Source organism: Pagrus major, chromosome 6, assembly GCF_040436345.1.
Source record: "Pagrus major chromosome 6, Pma_NU_1.0".
Classification (NCBI taxonomy): Eukaryota; Metazoa; Chordata; class Actinopteri; order Spariformes; family Sparidae; genus Pagrus; species Pagrus major.
The window spans coordinates 31,278,847-31,306,495 of record NC_133220.1 but is presented as its reverse complement, the minus strand read 5'-3'; the positions used below and the strand labels follow the sequence as shown (position 1 = coordinate 31,306,495).

Sequence of the window (27,649 nt, the reverse complement as noted above, 5' to 3'; positions counted from 1 at the left end):
TGTGACATCATACAGAGATATTCTAGCAAAAAATACATAAAAATGATTCATAAAAGCATTTAATAGGAAAATGTAAAGGGATTAAAAGGTCTGGGTAATGGAACATCACATAATAAATCCTTCAAAGCAGTAAAGTTTGGGTTGATGTACACTATGCATACAAATCTTGAGTATGTCATTTCAACATCTGCGTCTCATCTTCAGGATAATAATAATAATATCTGTGTTATACTTTCCAGCAACACACACACACACACACACACACACAGACACACACACACACACACACACACACAATAATAACAGATGTTTGGTTAACATTTTATATGACAAACATACTGTATGTTAAATATTAATAGGAAAATGTGTCGTCCCAAAAGTGTCACACAGATGTGTTGGAAATGGCACACCCTGTGACTGTATGTACAACATAATAAAAAGGCATCAGACGATCTGAAATCTGTGCATAGCAAACAATTCTGAAATCTTACATGTTACAATAGCACATCTTTACATCTTTACATGTCACCATGGCAACGCTTGTTGTAACTTTTGTGAACCGTTCTCTTTTACCTTTAATCAATCAGTAGTGCATTGCATGAAGGTAACAACTTGTCTCCTACAAGCAGACCCTATTCACGGCAGACATTTTGACTCGTCGAAGCAGGAAAAGCACAGGTGGAATTTATAACATTAAAGATGGCTGCATTCCATTTAGGTGAGCTAGCAGGGCTCTGCTATTGTGCACGCTCGCTCACTGACATCGCCTACTGGGGCACTTAAATGAACGGAGCCATCGTTAATGTTACTGGTCTCACCTGTGGTATTCCTGCATTATCAGCTGTGAAAAGGGTCTGTTATGTTCATCTACAACTATTTTGCATCAGAAAATGATATCTCAATTTGAATGTGATCATGTAATAATATCTATTATGTTTTCTTTAATCATAAATGTAAATTATGTGTAAAAGATTCAGTGCTAAAATTTGATATCCTGTAACGTACAGTTAATGTATTTTAAATAGCAAGATATGAATGCTGATTTGTCTTGTTGTATGGAAATTGTTCAAAGATAAATGTTTCCTCAACTAAGATGCAGTTTCTTGTCAGTATGGTGGATGCCTATGTTGACATTTAATGAATATCACACTAATTGCACAAAACAATTCTCAAAGAAATGGCAACACAAGAGAGATTCAGGAGAGCTCTTATACTAATCTATATCACTTTTAGGGGTACAAGACGCAAAATTACATCAGCAAGTAACATTTTACATTCTATGTTTGATAGGCCTGCCCTTTTGCAAAACGTAATACAATCTGCATGTTTTAAAGACGGTCGATGACAGATTTAAAGAATATAAAGTTGATAAGGCAAAGCAGTTTTGTTACACACCTGTGAAGAGTTTAGCTTAGGATCTGTTCCCAAACAACAACCTATTTTAGCAACAAATCCAAGTGCTCAAGTGCTGTGATCAACACAGAAAACGTGTATGACTGTCCTAACTCTGTGGATGAATAGAGGCTGGTGTTAAAGTGTAAATCCTGATGGTTGTCTGTTTTAATGGATTTGGTGACACCTGTGGTGACTGGCGGTGACATCAGGTTACACATGTATCTTAAACCTCATGCAACATGTGATGAATCTGTATACCCCAAACAAACTAGCACAGTCTGCATTGTTAACTAATATGAGCTGTATTTATTAGATCATCCAATAGTAGAAAAATATGAACAGATGATTTTTTTAAAGGAGGAATGACGCTAATTGCCACCGTTTGCGCAACGTTAGCCATTACAGTGTGATACATTTTAGTGCATTTGGAATGGACAAGCCGAGCTTCTCATTAACGAGCTGCCTTTGAACAGCAGTCATTTTGACTTGTCACAGCAGGGAAAGCACAGGTGTTACTAATTACATAACCATGGCTCTGTTCTACGTATGTGTATAAGTAAACAGTGCTGTTGCGTGCACAATACCAGGGCTGCACCGGAACACCTACGCTATGAAATGCAGTGAAATTAATGTTGTTACATGTATCTAATTTACTAAAGTCTGGTGTATCTGGGGTACTTTCCAAGGTGTTCGCTTTCAAATGAGAAAGCCAAAGAAAGAGTTTGAGGGAATTCAGTCCATGCTGTGCTGAAAGGAGACCTTAAGATTTTGTAACAAAATCCAAGTTTTTAATAGATTTAAAAAGGAGCTTTAGGGAGTTGAAAGCCTTTTGTACAGCTTTTAAAAAACTATTTAAAAGTTTGAAAAATCTTAAACCTGAAAATGAAACAAATTTAGGGGTGCAGAGAAAAAGCCAGCTCTGTGGCCCAATCCTCATCTGTGCTTGAGACTGGAGAATTGAGGCTACATTAGCTGCTACTAGCATAACCCCACTTACTTTACTCACAGCACGTATGTAACCCCAGAGAAAATAATTTCCTAAACAATGACAATGTTAATTATGTATTTGTCTGGTACACTTGTCATTCTTACCCTCAAACTATCATACATGCCGTTCTGGCACTCACTGGCAAACAACCTACTCTGTTGTTTAGCTATGAGGACATGTTGAGCATAACACACCTGTATGTTTGGTTCTGCTGCATCAGGTTTGATCTTTTTGTTATATTAGAGGAATGCAATGCAAAATCAGTCTTCTAAAGCAAACACTGCTGGTTTGTTTGGGAGTTTGGCTAAGGAGCTGAGCTCATACTACTTAGAGCTAAATGTGAACTGTGAAATAAACTAAACAAATTATGATGTGGTTCTGGGTTGTGTGTTGTATCAGGCACTACACGTATACAAACAAACAACAAAGAACCATAAGATACAAGGTTTTACAGTCACTATGAGATATTTCATTGGATAAGCCATTGTTTGTTGCCAAAGCCACTTCTTACCAACATGCACAGAGCATGGGAGCATGCATCGTTTCCTGTGGATACTGGTACACCCTGTACCTATACTTGATATTTTGGGAAATATGTGAATTGGTTTTACTGCTGAGAGTTAGATGAGCATAACAACACCACTATCATATTGTGCACATTGACTATGGAGCAAGAGCTGGGAGTCAGGTTTAGCATAAAGACTAGACTTTAATTGTGTGACTCTACTACCAATGACATATGGCTGTAGTTGAATTTGTTTTCATTTAAAGGATTAACACTTTTAAGTCCAAATGATGAGAGCAAGAGTGAATTATTATCAACCGAATTCTTTACGATGGTATATGTGTAGTATGTGAAGTAAGTGAAACTTGTACCTTTTGGTCTGTAACCCTAACCCTAACCCTAACAGCAAGCCAAGAAAATAACTTGGAATTTGAGGCAAAATAGGTGGAAACAGACAGTAGAATGGGGAAACTGGGACATGAACCCGTGCTCAGCTTCATTTCAAAATGACAGATAAGAAATTCATCTGTCCATGTTTATCAAGCGCATGCATCCTGGAGGATTGCAGTGGTCCTGAAAATAGGCAGATGAATATATTTCTAACTATGCTGTTTCCCTATGAGTAACAGTCCAGCCACAGATTTGTGGGCATTTGACAACCTGTCAGAACACTCCCCTCATCCAGTTTTGGTTGAGAAACCCTTTTAGTTGGCTGCTTATTCCGTAAATCTGACATGTAGGAGAGAATCAGAGACTATATCCATTCTAATGTCCAGGGCTAATTTTAAAGGAATAAGAAGCTACAAAATAAACACAGAAAATACAAAGAACATCATGAAACAGCAAATCTTCACTGGAACTGGACACACACATCCTTTTGAGTTAAGACCTAGAAAGACAAGAACAAAAATGTATATTAACCATGGAATCCTATTGGCCTTATAAGAACTTAAATATAGTAAGAGCAAGACAGCACCTACCCCTGAAACGTCTGCATTACAATCTCACAGATATGTAACTCAAGTCATTTGGTCCAAGTCTCAAGCAAGTACCAAGTTATTTTTTCTTAGGCAATTCAAGTGACAGGCTCCTTCAAGTCAAGTCAAGTTCCAAGTTGAGCCATGTTACTGCAAGTCTTATGTTCCTTTTTGTTAAGCATTGTTTTGTGTGTGAGTGGAGTCCGTTTCACAATTACTTTTATTGTTTTTTATGGCCAAAAGCAGCTTCTTCTGTAATCTATCGTGTTAAATGGTCATATGATATGTCTCATGTCGATCACAGGCCACTAAATTGAATAGAATCGAAATCATATCATGACAGACTCTCTGATATCTGCAAATATCGCACTGTTGTCAAAAGCATCAATATAATATAGTGTCGTGATGAAAAAGGTGATTTATACCCCTATTGTTTATAGGGTATAAACAACATATATACACATATGTAGGCCTACATATATGTGCATTTGTGTATATGTAGAAATGTGCACATATACAGTTACTTGCTACTGTATATTTAAATGTATACATATCATCTCAATGTGGTTGCATTCTCACTTTTTATGGCCAAGTAAGTCTTTTTAAGTATTTGTGAGCCATCCTGCCAACACACAGACAGAAAAAGAGGACTGAAAACACAACCTTGTGGATGGAGATTACTTTGTATATTTTGTGTCTCCTCTTCCTAGTCATGTGGCGCAGTCTTATTGCAATTTCTGTGTGTATTCTGAAGGCCTTGTTCAAGCTACGGCAAAGCTGATAAACAGTATCAGTCACACAGGGGATTAGTTACACAGAGTGCACCCATCCCACTGCCTCTCTGCTTAATTCCAACTCCAATCATTTGCATGCTGCACAGTATTTGAAACTTACTGGACATCTTTGGTATGCGTATGGGCCCGCTGCTGGTGCCATCGCCCCCTTTGGTCAGAGCTTTGATCTCAATGAGGTAGTCCTCTCCAGAGGGGATCTGCAGCTCCACACTGGTCTTATTGGTTTCCAGTACGGTCGTCCTGCCATGCCAGTTCTGACGATACATAACCTGGAGGAGAGTGTGGAGCCTTGGATGAACTTTTCATTCTTTTGCCTCAACAGCCAGAATTGAAAGCGTCATGACTTCATTCAACATGTTAAATTAGTGTGTAAAAACAAAAGCAGGAGGAGTGTGTGCAGCCAGATTTGGATTATACAGTCTCTCTGTAGAGGAGGTAATGAATTCGAAATGCCTCGCGAGGTGCTGGTTTGGCCCGATGACTCAAAGTGGAGGAGTAAAGGCTTTTCAGAACAGGACCTCAGCCATCCTTTTTACACATTTAGTTGTGTAATTTCATCTTCTTCAAAATGCAGCATAATGTTTTATTTCATAGTTCAAAAGAAACAGAGAGCCAAACTGTCAATTTAGATTTAAAAACATTAAAACTAACATTTCCACTTTTATTTCGCAGTGTTGCCTTCTCCAAATTATTAAGCCATTGCTGTCTCCCTTACAGCTTCACAAATACACACACATATACATATATACATATATACACACATATATATATATATATATATTTGTGGAAAGCATTATCAAAAAGCAATATCAAAAACAGTGTTTTTTCATGCAGGTATGCAAAGTAGATCAAATATGATTCATTGTCGTACTGGTGGGGAGAAGCTGAATTCCTTCTGTGGCATGACGCCTTCTATTTTATCACCTGGAACAGATCTTTTAATTTTGAAAGGCCAGACAGGGCCAATCCATAATGTAATACTGGAGTGCTCAGGTCTATCTTTCCAGTGCAATGAGAAAGCCATTTATTGGGGTGACAGCTGCGGAGGCTCTATTTGTTTCCCCCAGTTCTGGACTTACTGCTATTACTCTGACAAACTCACCTTGTATCCTGTCACCTCAGACTCATTTTCCATTGCCTTGACATGTTCCCAATTTAGAAAGATCTTTGAGTTGGTCAGGTTCCACTCAATATTCCCTGGAGGCTGACTTGGAGCTGTAAGACATGTAATTATACAGACACAAGGTTCACAAATGAATGAATAAATCATTGTGATCAATAGTATTCTCTACACTAATTCTGCTTTCTGCCTTGATGTGATTATCTGGGGCCGGATGTATAAGATGTGTACGCACAAAAAACATGCATACTCCTTTTCTCACACATAAACTGGTATTTGTGGAGGAAGAATGTGCGGAACTCACAAACTTCAGACAATGTGTGTACACACATTTTTCTAGAGATAGCTGTGGCTAAAATGATGAGGAGGACATATAAAGTGAGAGGCACAAGACTTAAGTTTAGGTTGTTTGCCAGTTTCACTGATTGTGTTATTTTTCAGTCTAGCATTCTGTAAAAATGGCACTGAGAGGTGAATTTTAAAGATCTAATTCTTAATCAGTGATGAATTTTATCATTCTTTTTATTAAATTGAATTTTTACCACCCTGTTAGTGATCTTTTCATTTGATCCGTAATGGTGAAGCACTTTGTAAAGTCTATTTCCAGATGAGCTCTATAGATGAATCATTAATCATCCTAATGTTTTATAATGATGACTGACATATTACTGTGATTATGGTTTACAGGTTCATGTGCAGGCGCTGTAAATAGCCTCAGCTGTACTTAATGGTTACACTTCTGATACTGATGGGGAACAACAGTGATGAAACACAATCAGTTGTAGTTTTTCTAGTGGGGGTCTGGCTCCAGAAAAAAATCATGCATGTTTATTGCACTTATCAAAAAGTAAGATTTAATTGCCACTGTATTATATTATATTATATTGTTACACTGTCTTATTTTGCACTTTGTATCATTTTTTAATCACATGTTTCTCATGCTTCCTTAGCAATAAATAACATTTACCCCAGTGAGCACCAACCAGGATTTCAACATTGATTTCTATTTGAAAATTGGGTGGAATGCGGTTCAAAGCTCTACGAAGTCCTTTCGTCCACTTTTAAAGCGGCTAAAATGTGGTTACAACATCAACATGTAGAAAACACATGTAATCTGTTTGATAATTTGTTCATTTGTAGGGTGAAAGAGAGACGGTATCGATTATTGAAGATATTTCTCCAAAGACAGTGTGGTGGCCTTCTTGGCTGCACAGTTAGGGCAGCTGTATGTTATTTATAAGGTTGCTGGTTTGAGACCCACCCTCACTATTACATTTCTTATTGCTTTATAACACCTTTTATCATATATCGTGCAAATATCATAATTTTGGAGCCTGACTAAGAAACCACATCAAAATGAATCAGTTGATAGCCAGTATTGTAAATCCTGATAAAATATGGTCTAAGGGTGCGCTCACACTAGGCCATACGTACTGTGCCCAAGTACATTTGACCCCCGAAGCCCAGTTTGTTTGACTAGTGTGAGCGCTCTGTACAATGCTGTGTACTTCGGCACAATACGGATGCTCATGAATGAGCACGCGCACAGGTGTGCAACATGGACATGAAGTATAATCATTTGTATTATGCCGCCTTCTATAATCAAGAAATCCAGGAATGTGAGAGAGGTGTCTATGACCAAAACAATGCAAAAAAAGCCACAAAATAGTCAGCAAAGTTAGTCATGTTCTCTCTTGTTCCCCATTCTAGCGACCACGCTATGATGTGATGACGTATGAACAATAGGTAACCGGGCTTGGGCAATGTGAGTGCAGGGCAGCAGGGGATGGGGAGGAGCAACTGGGCCAAGTGTGAGTGTGCCCTCAATGTGAATGTTTAATCGACGTCTTCAAATAGTGGGAAACAGTTTTTTTGACACTTTGAACCAGTTCTGACCGTCTTTTCTCTCTCACTGGGAGGTAAATTAATCTAAACAATGCAGAGGTTAAGTGGCCTGTAAGCCTTTCTGCTGTGTAGCCTGTAACACAGTGGCAGCTAAACATATAATGCACTTATTTATTTACCATAAGCATGACAAAAATTATAGGCTAGTAGCCTAATCCTAAAACCAAATGTGATCAGTCTGCTTAGAATTCAATAAAACAATACACGCATGTAATTCGGTGTTAATAATAATATAATATGATATCATATAATATAATGTAGTATATACAGTGTTATAATAATATAATATTATATAATATAATACAGTGGAATGTTAACGTTATTTATTGATAAGGAAGTGCGATAACCACATGTGATTTTTCCGCTATATGGCTCCTGGTGATGGAGATGAGTCCACTATTGAATGAGTAGGGGAGCGGGCACAAGTATCAATATGCAAATGGTTTTCTTAAGGGCATTTCTAAATCCAATTATGGATAATTGTGGGAGTGGAAATGAAGCACCCGCCTGTTTCCACATTGACACAGACTTATAAACAGAATCAGGGGTTCGCACAAATGTATAAATCTGACAAAATTAATTGGTATACATATTTCTGTCTTTGTGCATGCACACAGTTTTGGATGTGAATCTACATAGAGTTGTATGCATCTAGCCCCTGGTGCTGCAGAAGAATGCACTTCATACAATTTCCTCTTCAATCTTCTGGAGGACGCTGGAGAAAAATGGAGGTCAAGAAAATAGAAGAAAACCCACACTCTTTGATTAACCCTTAATGTATGTGTTTGAAAGCACAGGATGAAATAGGACGAAATGAAAAGTTCAACCTGAAGCAGCACAAAAGACTTTACTGCATCATATTTCAGCAAACAGCTTCAGTGGTAGAGCGGCTGAAGTGAACATAGAATGTAGCATGAGATTGTGAAATAGCTGAGGTTGAATATACATGCTTGCATGCCAGAAGTCAGATATTAAATGTGTATTGAGTGACTGACTGGCCTCGATTTGCAATTGCACATAACATAATAATAATAACAATAATAACACAGTTAACCGTCATTGATTTGATGCATTTCTGTGGTCTGAGGCTGTGAATGCAGCGATCACAGCTTCAAATGTACTTCTCTCTTTAAGCTCCAGTGTGTAGGATTTAATATTCATAATTATGTTTTCACTTCTGTTATCTTAGAATGAGTATTATATATCTACAGAGGAAGCAGGTCCTTTCCTGCAGAGTCTGATTCTGGGTCTTTCATGTTTTCAGGGGCCACTGTAGGGGATGGTGAGGCGTGGGGTGTTTGATTTGTTGCAATCCACAACCTCAATGCTAGATGCCATTAAACCCTACACACTAGGCCTTTAAAAGAGAGTTTCACAATTTCTCAAGGCTGTCTTAAAGCAATAGTCAGAAGCCCATATGAATATTGAAACAGGTGTTTCCTGCTGTACTGACTCCAGCTGTTCATACTGGACATTAAGATATCCCTTTCTCATTCTTTCATGGAGGTAAGAAGCACATGAGTAAAAATGTATTCCAAAGTTTAGCTGCTATGAAGCTTCAGCTGTGTGAAAAAGACAAATCCAGAGTTATAGTATCTCTTTTTAGACAGACTTGAAAAAATGTGAACCTGGCGTTTAATGTTTTCTGGTTCTCCACACAGAGTTTTCTTTAGTTTTCACACAACTCTCACATTAGGAGCAAGTTATGCAAAGCAGTTAACGCAAGAGTCGACACTAAGAGCAGATATACGGTAAGATTAAGGTTGCCTGTTGACTGTTGTTTCAGTCTGGTTCCTAATTAACAGATATGTTTTCTCATCACTCATTCACTGCGTTAACACAACTTTTGACTGTGAAAACAGTAGAAAGCCACATGTAACCTCGAGGTTGCTTAAAACTATGCTAAAAGGGTTGGAAAAGCAGCTGTGATGTAGACATGTGTAAACATAACGCCGGAAAACAGTTGGAACTGATTTAATCAGACTACAGTGTTGCACCAAAAACATCCTCAAAAAATAATAATAAAGGTTTAAACTTATGATTCGATGCGCCATCTTGACTAAGGAGTTTATGTTTACAGTCATTCTCTTTTGAGAAACCAGTACAGAATTTTGAGGATTGACACATGTTGTAGCATGTATTTACTGTTTTCAAAGGGGCTCTATGTAACAATTTATATTAATTTACATGTATTAATCACTTTTTTTTGGGGCCATACATGAGCAGATTGTAACGTGATGTGAAAAATGAGACCTTAGCCATCTCTCTCAGTTGCCTTTACAAGCCTCTGGATCATTTGTTTAATTTGTTTACTTCTGCTGGGCTGTGGATATCTTTGTGAAGGACTCGGGTCAGATTTTCCCCGACAGTCCAAAGGATGGGACGTTGCACATTCTCGAGTGCTTCGTCTCTGCTAACAGAGAGCAACTGTAGCTAACGTCAGTTTAAGAAATAAGGGCTGCTTACATAAACCAACATCCATCCTCCAGCACAACACAGAGGTTCCATAGGGTCCCTTTAAGTAATAACACAGTTTGATGGATAAAGCACTTTTGATTTTTTTTTTTAAAAAGGTCATTTGACGCTGATGTTCTGACACAGTCTACAGTGTCAGTTGAAATGTTAGCATTGAAAGAAGCTGAGGTGAAAACATGTGAAACTTCTGTTTAATCACACAGGTGGTTGAATTGTCTGTGTGTATGTAAACACTGACAGCAGTTAGTTTCAACTGTTAGTTGAAATGTAAAAGATGTCATCGTAGTTAAACTGTCATTTAAAGAGTAAGGGATGAAAGTAATCAAAATGTTAGTTGAATTGTAAATAATAAAATTTACAATTGCAAATTTCAGTTGGAGATTGACTGTTAAGATCGCTGAAGCAGCAAACTGTAAATACTTTGTCAGATAATATTAGGGGAGAAAAAAGTGAAAGCTTGATGGGGTCAAACCGTAAGGGGAGCCGATAGAGCCCAACAATATTCATACATAAGTAATTATAAAAAAAAGAGAATTCACCAAAATACTCACCATTGCTTATTGAATTATTTTGTATTATTATTTTTTAAATAAAATTTAGCTTGCTTCATTATACTGTAAAAAAAAACAATCTGTAAATGATTATAAAAATTGCCCTGCTGTAACCAGCTACATGACCTGAAAAATTTACCAATCTAAACTTGTAGTGAATTTCCTTGTGATGTCACAACCTCAATTGTGATGAAAGAAAAAAAAGCAGTCGAAAAAGAGGGAACTGGCGTTAAAAGTCCCTAAAATAGGGACCCAAATGCAAGAGGCAGGGAGGTAAAAGTAAAAGTGCGCTTTAATGATAAACTGATATCCAAAGTCCAGAATGCAAAAAACAAAAGGCAGGCAAAGGAAAGTCGAAGGAAATAACTATAGAAAAATATAAAACTGAGGACAAACCAGAGGCCATGGAGAACAAGGCAGGAACATAGAGAACACATAAGGACAGAGGTACGAAGGAACAGACACAGCAGATGCAGGAAAAACAGATGAACCAGCAAAAAGGGAGGGGAAAGCCCAGAGAATGGAAAAGGCATACACACAGAAAAAGAGTGGGAAAAACACAAAGATAGGAAGCGGAAAGTAAAACATGACACGCAAGAATATAATCTACACGATAAAACAAGAAACAGCGAACCCAAAACCCAAATCATGACAGCTGGCCAGGGTATTACATCCAAATAACACAGTAATGACCAACTTCTTTCAGTCAGCTCAGAAAGCTGCTCAAAGCCAGCTAATGATAGCCAAGAGGACGCTACAGCGTCAGTGAAGTAGCCACCTTCTGTCAGAAAGAGGATGATGTGAAAAATAGTAAAGACATTCTGCATGTATTTATGTAGGAGAGAGAGAAATGGTATGTAAATGGTGACAGCAGTTACATGGAATTATCCGACCTCTCCTTTGGAAAATAAAAGATTTATTGTATCCCAGCTGGAAGTTGGTTAAATTGTATTTGTCATTTTAATTAACAAGAAAAATGATAATAGAAACATAAACATGACAAACGTAACAAATTGGTAGAGTTCTTCCTCTCTATATTGGCAGTGAAGGGATTGTTTCCTAAAGCTTCAACCTACAGACACCTACTGGGTAAAGGAATAAAGACAACGTAAGTAAAAGGATAAGCATGTTATATAACAAAGCACATGTTTGGGTCCTGTGTGTGCGGTCTCACGTGGTTTCTTGGTGGTGATGTTAAAAGCGGGGCTGCAGGGTCCGAGTCCAGCGCTGTTTTGGGCTCTGACTGAGATCAGGTAGACAGTGCTGCCCTTCAAGCCAGTGAGCAGAGCTGTGGTGTTGATAATCCTCACTCTCTCTGCTTCGCTCTGTTGAGATCCCTTCTCCCAAAAGAGAACCTGGACAAAAGACACACAGGTTAACACAGACCTGCAGCCACAGTGCCTTCCTGTGTCTTTTTCCATCTGTTTTCAGATCTGTAACGTGGAGGCAACTAAGTCAAGTCAAATCTAATTTATTTGGCCAATTTCCTCCAGAGACTATTAAAACCTGTGTACAACAATTATTCTAGAATGTATCTATGCAGGTCAAAAATAAAAGTGTTGCATATAGTTAGAAACTGAGCCAGCTGACATACAGTATACAGAAGTGCACGGAGGGCACACTCATGGAGACTCATTATGGAGCTTCTGCTTTCACTTCATGAAGTTCTGAGTTCATCTAGGTTTAAGTCATTAATATGCTGAAGCAGTGATTCTATAGGACCCTACTTAAAAGGCGAAGGGAAAAAAAAGTTCCATGTTATCAGCTACTGTAGGCCCTCAGGCAGTCCAACCCACATTTTTTAAACTACTAAGTGATACTGTATCTGACAATCAGCAATACCAAGAGCAGCTGGGAGTGAGGAGTACATGGATAAGGACCTTGTCAGAATCTGTATTCATAGGGAGATCGTTTATGACCCGAACACAAGACAGGCAAACCAGACATGAAAATGTCAAACAGATGGTTTGAGAGTAGGTACTTATTCAATTGGCTGCACATGGGTTTTTCAGGGATCTTGGTTGGGAAAGGCAGATTAGCGACAGGGCCTGGAGTTGCTGATAACAGATGCATCTAGGGTGTTATTTCTTTTTCCCACCAGCAGTTTAATTATAGCAGTTTTACCAGCACTTGGGAAAATACCTCAAATACCTGAGGAGAAGAAGTTTACAGTTTTAATATCAACATAATCTAAACTCACACTCAAAGAGGGATGAAAGAGAGGGATGCAGGGAGATTTAAAGCTGTCTTGGTGCAACTTAAAGTCTTACGGAGACAGTGGCAGGAAAGTGCTTCATACCATCAGTGTTTTAACAATACCAATGTTTGTGTGTGGGAGGCACAGATATTTGATGTTATTTTTATATGGTAAGCTTCATTTTCTGTATTGAATCTTGTGGACAAGAAGAAAAGAATAGTTTTATAGTACCAAACAGTACAGTATTAAAACTGTATCCCCGCCCTACCCAATCAGTGATTGTCTAATCATAGCTTAGCAACTGTACTTATGATGGAGAGCTTGTCAAACTTTGCAGAAGCAAAAAAATATCTGTTGGATTAACATGAAAAAAGTACATCAGTTGTCCCTTTAAAAAATAATTGATTCCTGTTCAATAAACTGAATACTTATTTGTTAAAACCAACAGGATTTCTTTGTAGTATACGTGTTTACATGTTCTCAAACTGTTGAGTTTTAAAGCTCTGACATGTTTTCTGTATCAATTCCATGATCACTTCTAGAATTTGATTTCTGATGAAAGTATATTGTACGTATTATACATACCTGGTCTCACTGAATCTTTTGAAGTTCAACACTTTACTACTACTACTTATCTCATAAACACATTTCTCGTATATTTTTTACATTTTCTTATTAGTCAAAGGATACTCTACAACTCAGATATTGGACTCCACCAACAGCCTGAATGACATTGAATTAATGTGGATCATGTTGGTTATGTGTGACTGTTGGAATATCTCTGATGGGTGACATATTAGTGGAAACACAAGCAAGCATTTAGATTTGAATAATTTCAGGGCTTTTTACGCTTGCATTTTTGGCTAGGAGCTAAGCATGACTTGTTGATATTCGAGGAGACCACAAAGCTGCTTTTGTTGTACCACCACGGGACAATGTTTTTTTTTGTTTTTTTCCAGTGAGATTATGCCTCACTGAAGCCATTATTTACTTTGGTAATGGCTAGAAAATTTGGTCCACTCCACTATAATTAAAATGAGTGGGCAGTTAAGTGGTTGTACCCCAGTGGGATAATGAGGCGGTAATATTATGCTACCAATGTGCAGATTGTAAAAACTGTTCTGGGATAGCCAATCAACAAGTGGTTGTTTGGTTAGATTTGAAGATACATCAAGTGTGACAGTGCTCAAGTTTCACTGCTATCTGTGGAAGCTGTGAGAAGAAGATCTGAAAATCTGAAGAGCGTATCGCAGTAACTGTCAAAGTAAACAGCATGCCTCAGGATCAGTAACTCCAACAAGCATTTGTAAATAATTGTATGCATTAAATTAGAATAATGCAATACAGTTGAATGCAAGGACTGATTTGGCAGAATGAAAGAAGTTATGATTTCTAAAAAAATTTCTGAAAATTGAAAGCTGCAGCCAAGGACCGAACACAATCCACCATTTTCTCCCTCATATCAGATGTATATTTTTACAAAGCTGTTATCTAAGTGACCTGCCAGAAAGCAACTCTAGCTAGTTAACATTAATTGAGCGTAGCGTTAGTTCTGGCAGGCCACGACGTCAAGCTCTAACTGCATAGCTGTCATCACCGGCGCAGATCAGCTGATGGCTCAGCTGACTCTGCGTGCCCGCTCCCTATTGGGAAATTGCATTAAGAGCGGGGTATTTAATCTGCTCTCGCCCGACCCTCCTTCCTGCTTCCTCTGCTGCTGGCACTTTCGCAAGCTCCCGCATGAAGAACATTTTGCTCACTTTCGTATTTACCTTGTTGCTCCCGATGTCGTCGCCCCTCGTCCACGATGATGAAGACCCGTGGCAATCCGACGGCATCATGGTGGAGCCTCACCGAGTCTCTGAATCAGAGGAAGCCATCGACGAGGAGAGGGCTCCTTCTTCTCTCCGTCGAAGCTCTCGCATAGCAGGAAAGGGTACCGGCCAAATCGCACCATCAATCGATGACTGGCCGATTCCTAAACTGTTGGAGTTCCTGTTTTGCAATGATGTTTCTGCTCCGGTCGGAGCGTCTCACCGGGAACTGTTTGCGCTGTTCCTGAACTGCGCTGGGTTTCCACCTGTAGTTCAGCGTCCAGTCTTCGCTCCTACTGTCTCCGCTCCTCCTGTCTCCGCTCCTCGGAAAGCGCAGCCAAAGCGCAAACACTGGTCCCAGAACTCAGGAGTCGCTCCGACTCCAGCCGCTGCCCCGCCGGCCAAAAGAGCCAGAGCCCCGGCCACAGCAGTCGCCTCCTCAGCTCCGGCAAACGACGCCATCCTGGCAGCGCTGTCTTCTATTCAGTCTTCCCTTTCCAGCATGAATTCAAGGATCCAGACCTTAGAAGCCGCCGCCGTTCCATCCACCAGCTCTGCGTTCCAGGCCGCCGTGTTTACATCCCGGGAACCTGCTGCTGCTGCTGCCTCTTCCGCGACGCAGTTCAGTGACGTCACTCCGGCGCCCCTCGACGGCATCTCTATCCCGCGCAGGATTCTGGGTAGTGCAGTCCCAATCTCCACCGGTGTGCCATTCTACCCTCCTGCTGCTGCCATCTCCTTCAATCTGAGAAACCAGATCCTTGCAGGTAATGATGTCAATTTAGTGAAAATCCTGCTGTGCTCAGATTTTAGTGACAAGCGTGTGGTAGATTGTGGTGATGTGTCTGTGATGCTAAAGGATAGTGACCCTAGACTTTCAAAGACCTTGACTCTAGCAGAATTTACTGTTGCTTTTGGTGTGTTCAGAGATGTAATCTGTGAGGTCTATCCATCCCGTCGAGCAGAATTGGACACCTATCTGGCCATCATTGCAGATCTTGCCTTAACATACGGTGGAACTTTGTTCTATGAATATCATAAATCATTCTCTGCCAAGGCCGCCATGTTCATTCAGAGGTTTAACCAAAGACTGGACTGGTCCGTAGTCGACCTGGCTCTAATCAGCAGGCACTGCACTGGTCGCCAAGCTCTCTCCTGCTCCATTTGTGGCTCTTTCTCGCACTCTCCCAATATGTGTCCCAAATCCGTGGCTATAGTTCATCCACCGGCAGTCCCGCAATCCGATGAGACTAAGGTGACACCTTTTTGGACTCCCATGTGCCATAATTTCAATGAGAATGTGTGCAGGTTTGTAAATTGTAAATATATTCATGCTTGCAGCTATTGTGGGGACAGTCATCCAAAGTCTGTGTGCCCCCGACGAACCCGCCTTGTGAGAAAGGAAAAGAAAAAATAAAACCTTCAACCCCAGTCAACGTGGCTGAGCTGGGCAAGGCTCTAAAGAAGCATCCGAACCGCTGCTTTGTCAATTATTTGCTTACCGGACTGGTTCAAGGATTCATGGCTGGGTTATTGTGGTTGCCTAAATTGTCTTTTTCTTGTAGCAATCTGCAGTCTGCTTTAAAAGAGCCTGAAGTTGTCGACACTCTGCTGGAAAAAGAAGTCAGGAAGGGTTTTATGATCGGTCCTCTGGATAAATCCCCTTTCCCCGTATCTCGCATAAACCCCATAGGTGTGGCTACCCGGAAATATTCTGGTAAAAAGCGTCTCATTATAGATTCATCAGCTCCTCATCATGATGAAGTCCAAAGTATTAACAGTCTCATTCCACTCCCGCCGTTCTCTCTGTATTATGCCTCAATTGACGATGCCATTAAGCTCATCAAACAAGCAGGTAGAAGAGCATGGTTATCAAAGGCCGACATCACAGATGCGTTTAAAGTCATGCCTTTGCACCCTTCCCAATGGCATCTGTTCGGCGTGAAATGGAGAGAGAAATTGTATTTTGCAGTTAGGCTCACTTTGGGTGTCGCAGCAGTCCAAAAATCTTTGACACATTGTCTGAAGCTCTCTGCTGGATTCTCTTAAACAATTGCAAGCTGCCTTTCGTGCTTCACCTGTTAGACGATTTCTTGCTCGTAGATTATCCTCATGCCAAGCCAGACCACGCAATTATCACTCTTAAAGATACTTTCAAAAACCTGGGAGTCCCCTTATCTGAGGAGAAAACTTCAGGTCCACTTCAAGCCATCGAATTTCTAGGTATCAAACTAGACAGTGTCCTCATGCAAGCTTCCCTGCCTCTCGAGAAATTAAACCGCATCAGAGAAATTATGAAGGAACAGGTTTCAAAGTCCATTTCAAAAAGAGATCTGCTCTCCCTCCTAGGTCATCTCAATTTCGCCATGCGCGTGATTCCTCAGGGCCGCTCATTCATATCCAGGCTTCTCGACCTCTCAAAGTCAGTTGAAAAGCTTCATGACACAGTAACTCTGGATGAAGGGTGCAGATCAGAGCTCCGGTTTTGGTCTTTGCTGCTCGAGAAATGGAATGGCATTTCATTTTTCTATAACGACAATACTGAATCATCTTTGGCCATTAGATTATTCACAGATGCAGCTCCTTCCGTGGGTTTTGGGGGGTTCTTTGATAATCAGTGGTTTGCTGATGTATGGCCAAAAGAATTGTCATCTCTGCCAGCTAGTGCTTCTTCCTCTGCGCTTATGGAAATATACCCAATCGTTATAGCTTGTCTTCTCTGGGGGAAATCCTGGTCCAGGAGGAAAATTATTTTCTTTTGTGACAATGAAGCAGCTGTCCACATTATCAACAAAGGGCGTTCATCTATTCCATTTATTAACAGATTTGTAAGACGCCTTACTTGGGAATCCGTGCTGGGGAACTTCATCATCCGCGCAGCGCACATTCCAGGATTGGATAATAATATTGCTGATGCTCTGTCTCGATTTGAATTTCAGAAATTCCACAGACTGTGTCCGGAAGCTGCGCCCTCCAGCCTGCCTTGCCCCCCCTTTCACCATGCGGTGCTAGATTAGACAGCACCTTGCAAAAATACATGCTGTCAGCTGCTGGCTATATGCGTTCTGGTTTAGCGAAGTCTACATTAAAATTGTATGACTCTGCATGGTCCTATTTCACAGCATTTTGTTTCTCTTTCTCAGTTGCTATTCTTCCTATAAGTATTCCCATTGTATGTGCTTTTCTGGTTCACTGCTTTGAGTCCCGAAAAATGCAGCCGTCCTCCATCAAAGGCCTCCTCGCAGGTGTCCAGTTTCACCTGCGTTGCCTGGACCCGTCCTCCAACAGCTTACTAGAAAATCCATCCATTAAGCTTCTGCTAAACGGCTTTAAAAGAGAGAAACCTCAAGGCAATGACATCCGTCTCCCTTTTACTCCTCCACTTCTGCACAAGTTAATCACTCACTTAAGGAACGGGTGCTTTGGTCCATATACAGACTCACTGTTAGAAACTGTTTCCTCATAGCTTTTTACGGGTTCTTAAGGTGCGGAGAATTCACTACACGCTCACGATCTTTTGATCCTTCACAAGACCTCACCATAGGCGATGTATCAGTTCACAGTCACTACTTTTGTATCCTCTTAAAACATTCTAAAACTGACAGAGATAGAAGGGGAACATCTGTCATCATTTCTCAAACTAACTCTGATTTCTGTCCATTGTCTTCCATGGTCCGCTATCTGAAAAGCCGTGCCCAAGCCAGCCCTCAGGAGCCGCTGTTCGTCACAGAGAGAGGGGAGCCCCTGTCACGAGCCTGGTTCGCCTCTCGCCTCCGCCTCCTTTGCCAACTCTGCGGTCTCCCTCCGGAACGCTACACTCCTCATTCGTTCCGCATAGGAGCAGCTACGACAGCAGCAATGGTCGCTCCTGTGGCCACCCTGAAAGCGATGGGCAGGTGGTCTTCTTCTGCCTTTAATCGTTACGTGCGTCCTGGCAATAAAGCCATCCTAGATGCTCAAAAAGCCATGAGCCTCTCACTGTAATTCTTGATATAATAAATATTCATTCATAGGCATGATTGGCTACGTCTATATTATTATATTATTATTATTTGTATTACTATATTATTGTATTATCATCGTTATTATTAAGAGGCAGCGCGTGGCTTATTCCCTATTAAATTGTATACAAATTATTTCATCCTAGATAGCTTCCTGGCATCTCTTGTAGCAGAGGTTCCAGGATTTGCCGGTATGGTCGTTTTGGGGGTTTTCTTTTGCTGCTGCGCTCCCTGCTTATGCCGTTCATGATGGCTCGTGAAGGGCAGGAAGGTGCTCTTCCTGCCTCAGGCTTTCCACGCAAGCGCGTGGAAGAGCAGGGGGCCCCAGAACAGTATCATACCGCCAAATAAAACTGTGCAAGTAAATAAAGATTATTTTGACAAAAGTGGTCCTGACTGAAATTGAGCGTAGCGTTAGTTCTGGCAGGCCACGACGTCAAGCTCTAACTGCATAGCTGTCATCACCGGCGCAGATCAGCTGATGGCTCAGCTGACTCTGCGTGCCCGCTCCCTATTGGGAAATTGCATTAAGAGCGGGGTATTTAATCTGCTCTCGCCCGACCCTCCTTCCTGCTTCCTCTGCTGCTGGCACTTTCGCAACCCACCTCCACCCCAGCTCCTCCTGTATTCATGTTGGTTGCTCTGCTCTGTCTGGGTTTTCTTTTGCTGCTGCGCTCCCTGCTTATGCCGTTCATGATGGCTCGTGAAGGGCAGGAAGGTGCTCTTCCTGCCTCAGGCTTTCCACGCAAGCGCGTGGAAGAGCAGGGGGCCCCAGAACAGTATCATACCGCCAAATAAAACTGTGCAAGTAAATAAAGATTATTTTGACAAAAGTGGTCCTGACTGAAATGCAATTGCTTGATAGCAGCCACTAGTCATGCTAACATTAGCCCTCATATAGCACTTAAAAGCTAATCTGTTAATACTGATGTTCATAATTGCAACTTTATTATACAGTCAAGGCAGGAACATCAAATGCCAAGGCTGGTCTCACAAGATACATTCCACCATCACATTACAGCAGGCTTACAGCATATTTCACCCCATCACAAAAATTGGACAACAATTAATACAACATACACACAATGCACTGCTTCCATTCTACACAGAGGAGCGCAGAGTTAATTACACTCGGAACAAAAGATCCTTTGGAGATCTTTATTCTGGGGTACTCTGTAGCAAGTCACACTCAGTATGGCAGGAGTGTCACTAATGATGGACGAAGCTTTCCTAGCTTTACCAGAAAGGTCATCAAATGACTTTGTCTGGCAGCTCACTATCTTTCCAGCTGTTTTGACAATACTGGCACGCTTGTCTTGTTTGTCAATGTCAAGTGTCCAGACGGAGACATTAAACACAGGAATACTCTCTATCAGGCTTACATAAACTTATTCCGAGATGTTATGAGTGATCCCAAAGCAATGTTTCACGATATATGTGCCAAAGATGTGCTGCTGGAGTTTATGGAGCAGAGTTACGGTATATTTTTCTGTCTAGAGGGACATTGGTTAGCTTTGTTTCTCCTGTGTGACATGTTTTTACATGAAGAGAAAAACAGCTCAGTCAGTCACAACTAATTGGAGATATGAAGGACAAATGAGTGTTTCACTTCAGGTGGCAGCAGAGGGGAGCAGCAGTTGAAATTATACGTTTTCCAATGATACATTAGATTTCTTCTAATGGATTTCTGGTGTTGCTCTACCCAAGGCTACCCATTGACTTCTGCTGTGCTTTGAGTGATGCTGCAATGCCTTTATGGTAGTATTATTCATATTAATTGATTTTATTCGATTTTTAACCGCATTTTAAGACGGTTGGGTAATCATAGACCGGCTATGTTTTGGTGAGAAATCTCCTGATTTCTCAGAAGCTTCACCAAGCAGTTGGGAAAACAAAATTAATTCAAAAGTAGAATTAAAAGTAATATTTGTAGATACTTGGTGTTCATTCAGCCATAAGCATTGATTAACTGAGTGGTGCTCTAGAGGCTCTGTGGTAGTGGTGAGGGATATTCTAATATCAATAACTGTATCACCTTTTTAATGGCTGAATCAACACTTGAATGGGCGGTCTCAGATTCACACAGCTGGGAAATATTCTGATTTAAAATTCATCAAAAGCTTCATGAAGTTGGAAAAAATAAAATTCTGTTAAAGTAACATTCATTTTATTATTGTGTGGATACTTTAAATAGGCTGGAGTTGAATATATAGGAGCTAAAATAGGATGCTGCAGCAGCAGAAGTATTAAATTAAAAATGATAAGAGGTCATTTGTTGGGAAATTATTAAGTTAGAAGAAATTATTATTATTTAGTAGTTTGATTGGTGTTTTTCCCTCACTAAATTGCTGCTTGTTTTGTCTGTGATCATAACTATTTTCAGGTTAACAAGAATGAAGAAGTTTTTTTGTTTTGTCCCGACAACGTGTGACCAGCAGGATGTATCCATTCAGCAATGATCAGCAAGGAGACGCTGTTCACCAAAAAACAGTATCTCACTCACACTCACGCTGTTGAGGCCTCATATTAGCCCCATCTGTACTGTAGAACAAGGTCATGTGGATTTAGTCCTCATGATTTACAGTGTAGTCATGTTATGAGGGGGTGACTTTGCAGATTGTAAGGACAGCAGGAATGATTTCACACACCAACAACTTATTCATCCTGCTTAAGTGTGTCATGTTTTGTTTTGGGAGGGATTTTACTTCAGACCCTGTCCACAGGGTTTACAAGTGCACATGTAATGATTAAATCTTACTTTATTGTTGAATACAGATTTTTGGTATAATATTCATCATGCATATGTGTATCTTAATTCATCTGATCTCATTTGATCTTGTGAATATGCATTCTAAGGTAACAGATCATGAAGCTCTCATCCATGGATCCACTGGGGAGACCAATGGGAATATTTGTTATCGAAGATTATGGTGCCAGCATAGCAGACATTCAGAGTCTCCTCAAGGGCAAGATGGTGTTGCAAGATTGCAAAAAGCTGCATTTGTGGCTGCCATTTTGCTTTAGCCATAAGTCCCCTTCTGAAACCGACTAACCTTAGTACTCCAAAAGGTTTTCATGGAATTGGAAAGCAACTCACTCAGGATGAGTATCAATTTGTAATGGTGAGGTTACAGTTTTCAATGTTATTCATTCTAAAAGCTTTGGACATGTGCTTTAGGTCATTTCATATGGTCTTGGACTCTCTTTTGTATGATACCTCCCTCCTGAGTTTTCTTTGTTCTTATTGTTCCTTTAGTGTTAGACCTGTAGTGTTCCTCTTAGCTTCTACCTTTGGCGGATGTTCATTTTGCTCTCCTGACATAGCCCTTGCATTTGCATAATAATGAACTGGATGTCTGTGGCTATATTCCCAGGAAAAATCCAAAGTAGCGCACTCTTGGTGATGTTTTCCATCACACAGCAGGAGTTGGTCAGGCAGAGAAGGTAGGCAACATACACGTTCTTCAACTTACCTGTGTGTGAAGCAGTGCACTTTACATATATAACATATAACATTTCTGCATTAAACGTACAAAAAGCGATTTTGGAGAAAGATAGTTGATTGTTGAGTCTCAATCTCTGGTTGTCAAATACAGACGCTATTGACCAACTATCTTGAATATTGCACCTTTAAAATGTCTAAAAACAACTAGATCTTTGTTATATTTTGTTGAGTTGTTTACTTTGATTGTAACATGTTCAAACCCAGAGAAATCCTAATTTTATTCAAGGTAGCAGTGCGTTTCAGTTGGTCGTCGAAAGCTTCATCTTCCATTGAAATGTCAGATGGTACATCAGAGATCGAGGAAAGAAGTCAGTGAACATGACTAAATGTAATGTGAATAAAACATTTTATCAGTCCTGCATAAAAATATGACCAATGTGAGCCACTGATGAGGCTGCTGTGTCCGATGTGTTGGAAGTGAGGACAGGCTGGCACTGGTGACCTCAAATTGTTTGGGCGGTGCAGCCAAAGTTCCAACTGCCAACTGACTGACATCACATCAGTGACACTGTTTGGACCCCAGGGTAGTGAGGGCCAAAAACACACAAAACGCAGATCTACAAGATTGTTACTCTGATGTCAAACTTTTTGTAGAAACATTCCACAGTGGTGAAATTCTGAGACTAAAGTTGTTTTCTAAAAGCAGATTCAACATCTGTTCATCCAGAATTAAATATTCGATAATCACTGCATAATTTGTAGTTTGAATATTACTCAAATTAGAAACCCGATTGAAACCTAACTGACTGACTGGGTGCTGTAGCAGTACACTTGTTGGCATTACTCCCAGTCTCTGCAATTCAAATCATCCACTAAAACATGATTTGAGAGCCAATTTGAACTTAAATTAGATAAATTAGAACATATGTCGTAAAAACTCAGTGGACTTTTGGAAAAGTTAGTCATTGTGACAATATGGATAATTATCTGCCCACATGCTGTCGAGACACAATTTAATACTTTCTAGATAGGAAATATATAAATGATGACAAATTCAATATTCCCTGACATTGAGAAGTTGTAAAAGTACATTAAAATTGTTGAAATGTTTATTTTTATATTGGAGTAAAATCTGTAAAATTATATTTCCTCTGTTCAGCATGAATATTCCTGCCAACTGCTCTGTCTGGCTCCCAAACACATCATCAGGGCACTTCAAACCCCAGTCTTACAGTAAGGTGTGTACCGAACACTGGCAATGACCTCAAAGCTTCTCAGCTGAGGTCAGGCCACCTGGGTATACCCTCCGGTGTAAAATATCTGGGGTTTTAGGCGAGAATGTTATTTTTATCTAGGTTTTCCACAGTCCAATCCCAGGAGGGTGTTTGTTGTAGAGGATAGTGATGTATGATGTTCACACTTTCTCTTATTTATTTATTTCTTTTTGAATAGCAGCTCTTGGTATTGAGTCTGGGACTGGGACAGCTGCCAACAGACCTCTTCATCCCCCAGATTAGCCTGTGAAAAATCTGCCGCTCCGACACATGCAGTATTTTAATGTCAGAATATTTCCACGTTGTCCCCATCCCCATCGGCGATTATATTCAAATGAACGCCAGCTTATTGTACTGTCAGTCATTCAGGGATTAATGTCTACTCCTTGTATGAATATTCCTTGTAGCACTATTATTTCAACTTTACTTCTTCATACCTCATATGCAATGATCTTCTCGCTGCTGGAGCCGGGGGGAATCGGTTCCCAGTACACCTCGATGTCGGAGGCAGACACAGCTCGGGCCCATACTCTTGACGGCGCCTCAGAGGGCTCTAAGTACAATAGATGATGAATTATGCATGTTGGCAATTAAGAATGAAGTCCCTTGTCATGAATTAACATGATCAACTTTTCTCACCTTCCTCTGCAGAAAACACTCTGACGACGCGGCTGAATCTGCCCTCTCCCATGCCGTTGTAGACTCCCACTTTCACTTCAAACTGGGACAGAGGTGCGATGCTGTCGTTTCTGTAAATATACCTCGATGCATCAGGTGATGCCAGCACTGTCTGGATCCAGGTGCTGCTGCCAAGTAGGCGGAAAGCCACGACATAGCCAAAGTCCTCTCCGCTCTGCTGTTCCTCTGGAACCGGCTGAGATTGGGGACATAAAAGTTATGCCTTTGACCCAAACAACTGTGAGCAGAAATTTAATTAGGGAGTTGCACAAAAGTAGAAAAAGTGTTTTATGTCCTGTAAACTATTGAGCAAATACAGCATCTTTATGCGCTGTGAACCACATCCAAAAAAAGTAAAGTTGTCATCTCATTCTGGATTTACACATGTGAAACTTGCACTGGCTTCATATCTCCATTTTGATTTACACAACAGTGGGAGTCAGCAAGCAGCAAATCAGTAAAGCTCTGCCTTTAATTAAAAGCCATTCCACTGAAGCCAGGCCACCGCAGACACAGTAACTCTGCCACGAGTCCATTCTCATCAAAAGATTTAAAGAATGCTCCGTCACAATGAATGCCCACTCAAAAATGCACATTATCCTCTTACCTCCCATGTGATGACAAGTTCTCCTCGAGCTCCGCCACCACCGCTCACATTTACTGGTGCAACCTTGGGAACTAAACAGGCACAAAGAAAACTTAATCATCCCTTAGTTTGGACTCTGATGTCTCAGGCAGGTATAGAGGATTCTATTAACAGCTTTGAACGAGGTGATCACAGCCACTCTGGAGAGCTTCTTATTTACAAAATGGGTTCATCACACAGCAGAGGAATCAGGTTTTTGTTGACAGTAGCATTACCACTCGTGTATGGTGCCGTTATTAGCCGAGCACCGTATGTCAGCTCCATGTGCGAGGCACAACGGGAAACCTGTTCCCCTGTGATTCAACCAGCGGGATGGAATTACTCAGCTAAACTGCTCCAAATAGACACTTTCATGTCCTTGCCTCATGGCATTTGCGAATAGGTCATATTTTCTGTTGATGCGAGTATTAATAAATCATGGCACGAGTTCCAGAGTGCTGACACACACAAGCTTAGTGTTGATACTCAAATGTCCAAAAGTGTATTTCAATTTTCACTTATTTTGCGTTTGACTGAGTAATCAGTCTGAGTATCGGCATGAAAAGTGAACAACAGATTTGAAATGAGTCACATCACAGGGAGGGAAACAGTAAAATTACATTTTCCAAGTGGGACTGATTAGTTTGTTATGAAGAGAAACAACAAATTGAGAGGATACCTGCTGCTTTGGTTCGAATCTGTTTTGATGGCGTGCTGGGTTCTCCAACACCAACACTGTTGATTGCCAACACCCTGAATTCATAATCCACCCAGGGGTTCAAATCTTTCACTGTTGCATGCATCATCTGTCCAGGCACAGAATCAGGAACTAGGATTAAAGAATTTAGAATTGAGATGTGTTTTGTGTTTTGTTATGCTTTACTGAGGCACATTTCACATTTTGTCTTCAACAAATACAAAAACATTTCAAAACCAATGAAGTACATGATGTTTGCAAATCTTTGAATACTTTTCCAATTACAGTACAGTCAGGGTGTGAGTGGTCCGCCAGCAATGCCGGCATCTCACAATGAAACTTTACACATAAATGCAATTCATAATAAATAGGAATAATAAGCTGTCAGATGAGGTCGCTTCAGGTCAGGCTGATGCGACTGAACTAATGTCTTCCTGTAATCAACTTGTTATTTTTTAAATCAGCATCTATCACATGAATCTTACTGTAAATGTAGCAGGGTTGAGGTTACAGAAGAATGGAATTGAATAAGTTCCAAGGAAAAACAGGTATTTCACTAAATCAGCACTCAATTATAATTTCTAGCAAATATTCTCATAAGTAGCATGGTGTATAAGAAACTTGAAGAGAAAGCTGATGATTTTTTTTTCTTCACATAAGCAAGTTAGTTAAAAATATTGAGAAAAGAAAAGATGTGATTGCAGTGTTAATAAGCTGTAATACAAGCTTCTCTTGCCATTTCACCTTTTATCAACAAAGAAGAGAGATTTATGTGTTTTCATATTTTGTGCACTCCCTCCTACCAAGAGAAACCTTTCATAATAACACAACAGCACCACCAACACTTTCTGCTGAAAGTTGAAAAGCCTCTGTGACAAAGTGTCAACAGGTTTTCACAAAGGTAGAATTTACTGTCAGGCTGTTGTAAAGGATTGCATTAGTTCATTTGAAATACTTGACTTTTTCTGAAATTTAAAAAAGTCTTTCACCTGACTGTCAGGTATGTGTTATTTTTGTGATTTCAACCTAATACTGCTGGTCCTAACTGTTGCTACTACAGCTAATGGGTGTCACAGTTTGAGTTTTTGGTTTTGTTGTTTCCTGTTTTATTTTGTTCTGTCCTCATGTGTCATGTTTTGCTTTTTGTTTCCTCCCTTTGTCTGTTTTCTCGCCCTTCTCATTCCATACCTATGTTCTATTAGTTAATCACCCCTTGGGTATTTTAATCCCTGTCTTCCCCTTTCTCTTTGCCAGGTCAGATGTTCTGGTTTGCCCTTGTGTTCCTGTGTCTCTTTGTCCCATCTTCCCGTCGTGTACTTTGCTCTTTTGCTTTGCTTTTTAAATGCCCTAAATGTTTTTGGTTTGTACTTTGTTTTGCTTTTGTTTTTTGGATTTCTCCTGTTTTGTCATCTGTCTTTGTTGCTGCATTTTTGGATTTTGGATTTGAATTTACAGCTTTATGTTTCCCAAGCTCGTTTTTTGTTCTAATTACTTGCTGACTGCGTGTCTTTGTTTTGGTCCCCCCTGTTTAACCGCGACAATGGGGAGTGTCATAAACAACACATTTTCAAATATGATTATTATTTTTTTTTTGTAATTGTCTGCACTGTTTTCAGCTAATTAATTTTTTCAAATGTTTGGTCATGGTGGGCACACATTTCCTCCAAACTGCACACACACTGTAGCTAACTAATTGAGCAAGAGCTTGATGGATAAACTGGGCAGGTCAATATTAGCTTAATGCAGATATATGTGTGTCACTAGCTGATTGGTAAGATACAAATTATTTCAATACCGAAATACTCAAATCACTGTATGTTTGCTGAATATCAGAAACACTGTTTACCTAATGTAGTTTGTCTACCGCAGATCAGCTGTAAAACGTCCCACTGTGTTCATACTGTATGTTCACAACACTAAAGGGTCACTCCACAGATTTTACACATGAAGATCAATTTATCAGCCACAAAGATTAGTACTCTACCTGTGACAACAGCTGTATAATGCCCTCTGTGGCTCGAAAGGGAACTTTCTGCAGTAACCCTGAAGACTTGAAAGCTGTGGAGTTACTTGGGGAGTGGAGTTTGAAAGACCTGGGCATTGAGCAGGCAGGGAGGGTCGAACAAAAGTTATTTTTTGGTTGCATTATGGGAAATTTAGGGGTTGTGAGTCCCAAAACCTAATGAAACAGCTGTGATATATCACTGG

The 27,649-nt window shown here is 40.3% G+C and overlaps 2 protein-coding genes across 3 annotated transcripts in view; one reads left to right on the top strand and one right to left on the bottom strand.

The window, feature by feature from the left end:
• cntn6 (contactin 6) overlaps positions 1-27,649 on the bottom strand; it is a 71,709-nt gene that overhangs the window by 4,381 nt on the left and 39,679 nt on the right. Inside the window, exons 15-22 of one of the 2 annotated variants that reach the window (XM_073469010.1) lie at positions 25,424-25,573; positions 24,727-24,797; positions 24,081-24,315; positions 23,879-23,994; positions 11,885-12,065; positions 5,762-5,874; positions 4,760-4,928; positions 3,760-3,777 (exon numbers count right to left, since the gene is read on the bottom strand). In XM_073469010.1, coding sequence (XP_073325111.1) covers positions 3,760-3,777; positions 4,760-4,928; positions 5,762-5,874; positions 11,885-12,065; positions 23,879-23,994; positions 24,081-24,315; positions 24,727-24,797; positions 25,424-25,573 — 1,053 coding nt within the window. Of the gene's footprint in view, positions 1-3,759; positions 3,778-4,655; positions 4,929-5,761; positions 5,875-11,884; positions 12,066-23,878; positions 23,995-24,080; positions 24,316-24,726; positions 24,798-25,423; positions 25,574-27,649 lie in introns of those variants that run through there. The other variant, XM_073469009.1, reaches the window with a different exon arrangement.
• On the top strand, positions 14,696-19,558 carry LOC140998661 (uncharacterized). The gene is made up of 2 exons (XM_073469012.1): positions 14,696-15,488; positions 18,411-19,558. The coding sequence occupies exons 1-2, from the start codon at positions 14,747-14,749 to the stop codon at positions 18,557-18,559; spliced, it is 891 nt and encodes a 296-aa protein (XP_073325113.1). The 5' UTR covers positions 14,696-14,746; the 3' UTR covers positions 18,560-19,558.

What these genes read in the sequence shown, in the direction of transcription:
- LOC140998661 (XM_073469012.1), top strand. Translation starts at nt 14,747, where the DNA reads ATGGTGGAGCCTCACCGAGTCTCTGAATCAGAGGAAGCCATCGACGAG. An exon ending in GAGAAACCAGATCCTTGCAG is followed by an intron (nt 15,489 to 18,410) that starts GTAATGATGTCA and finishes CTATCTGAAAAG; the next exon opens with CCGTGCCCAAGCCAGCCCTC.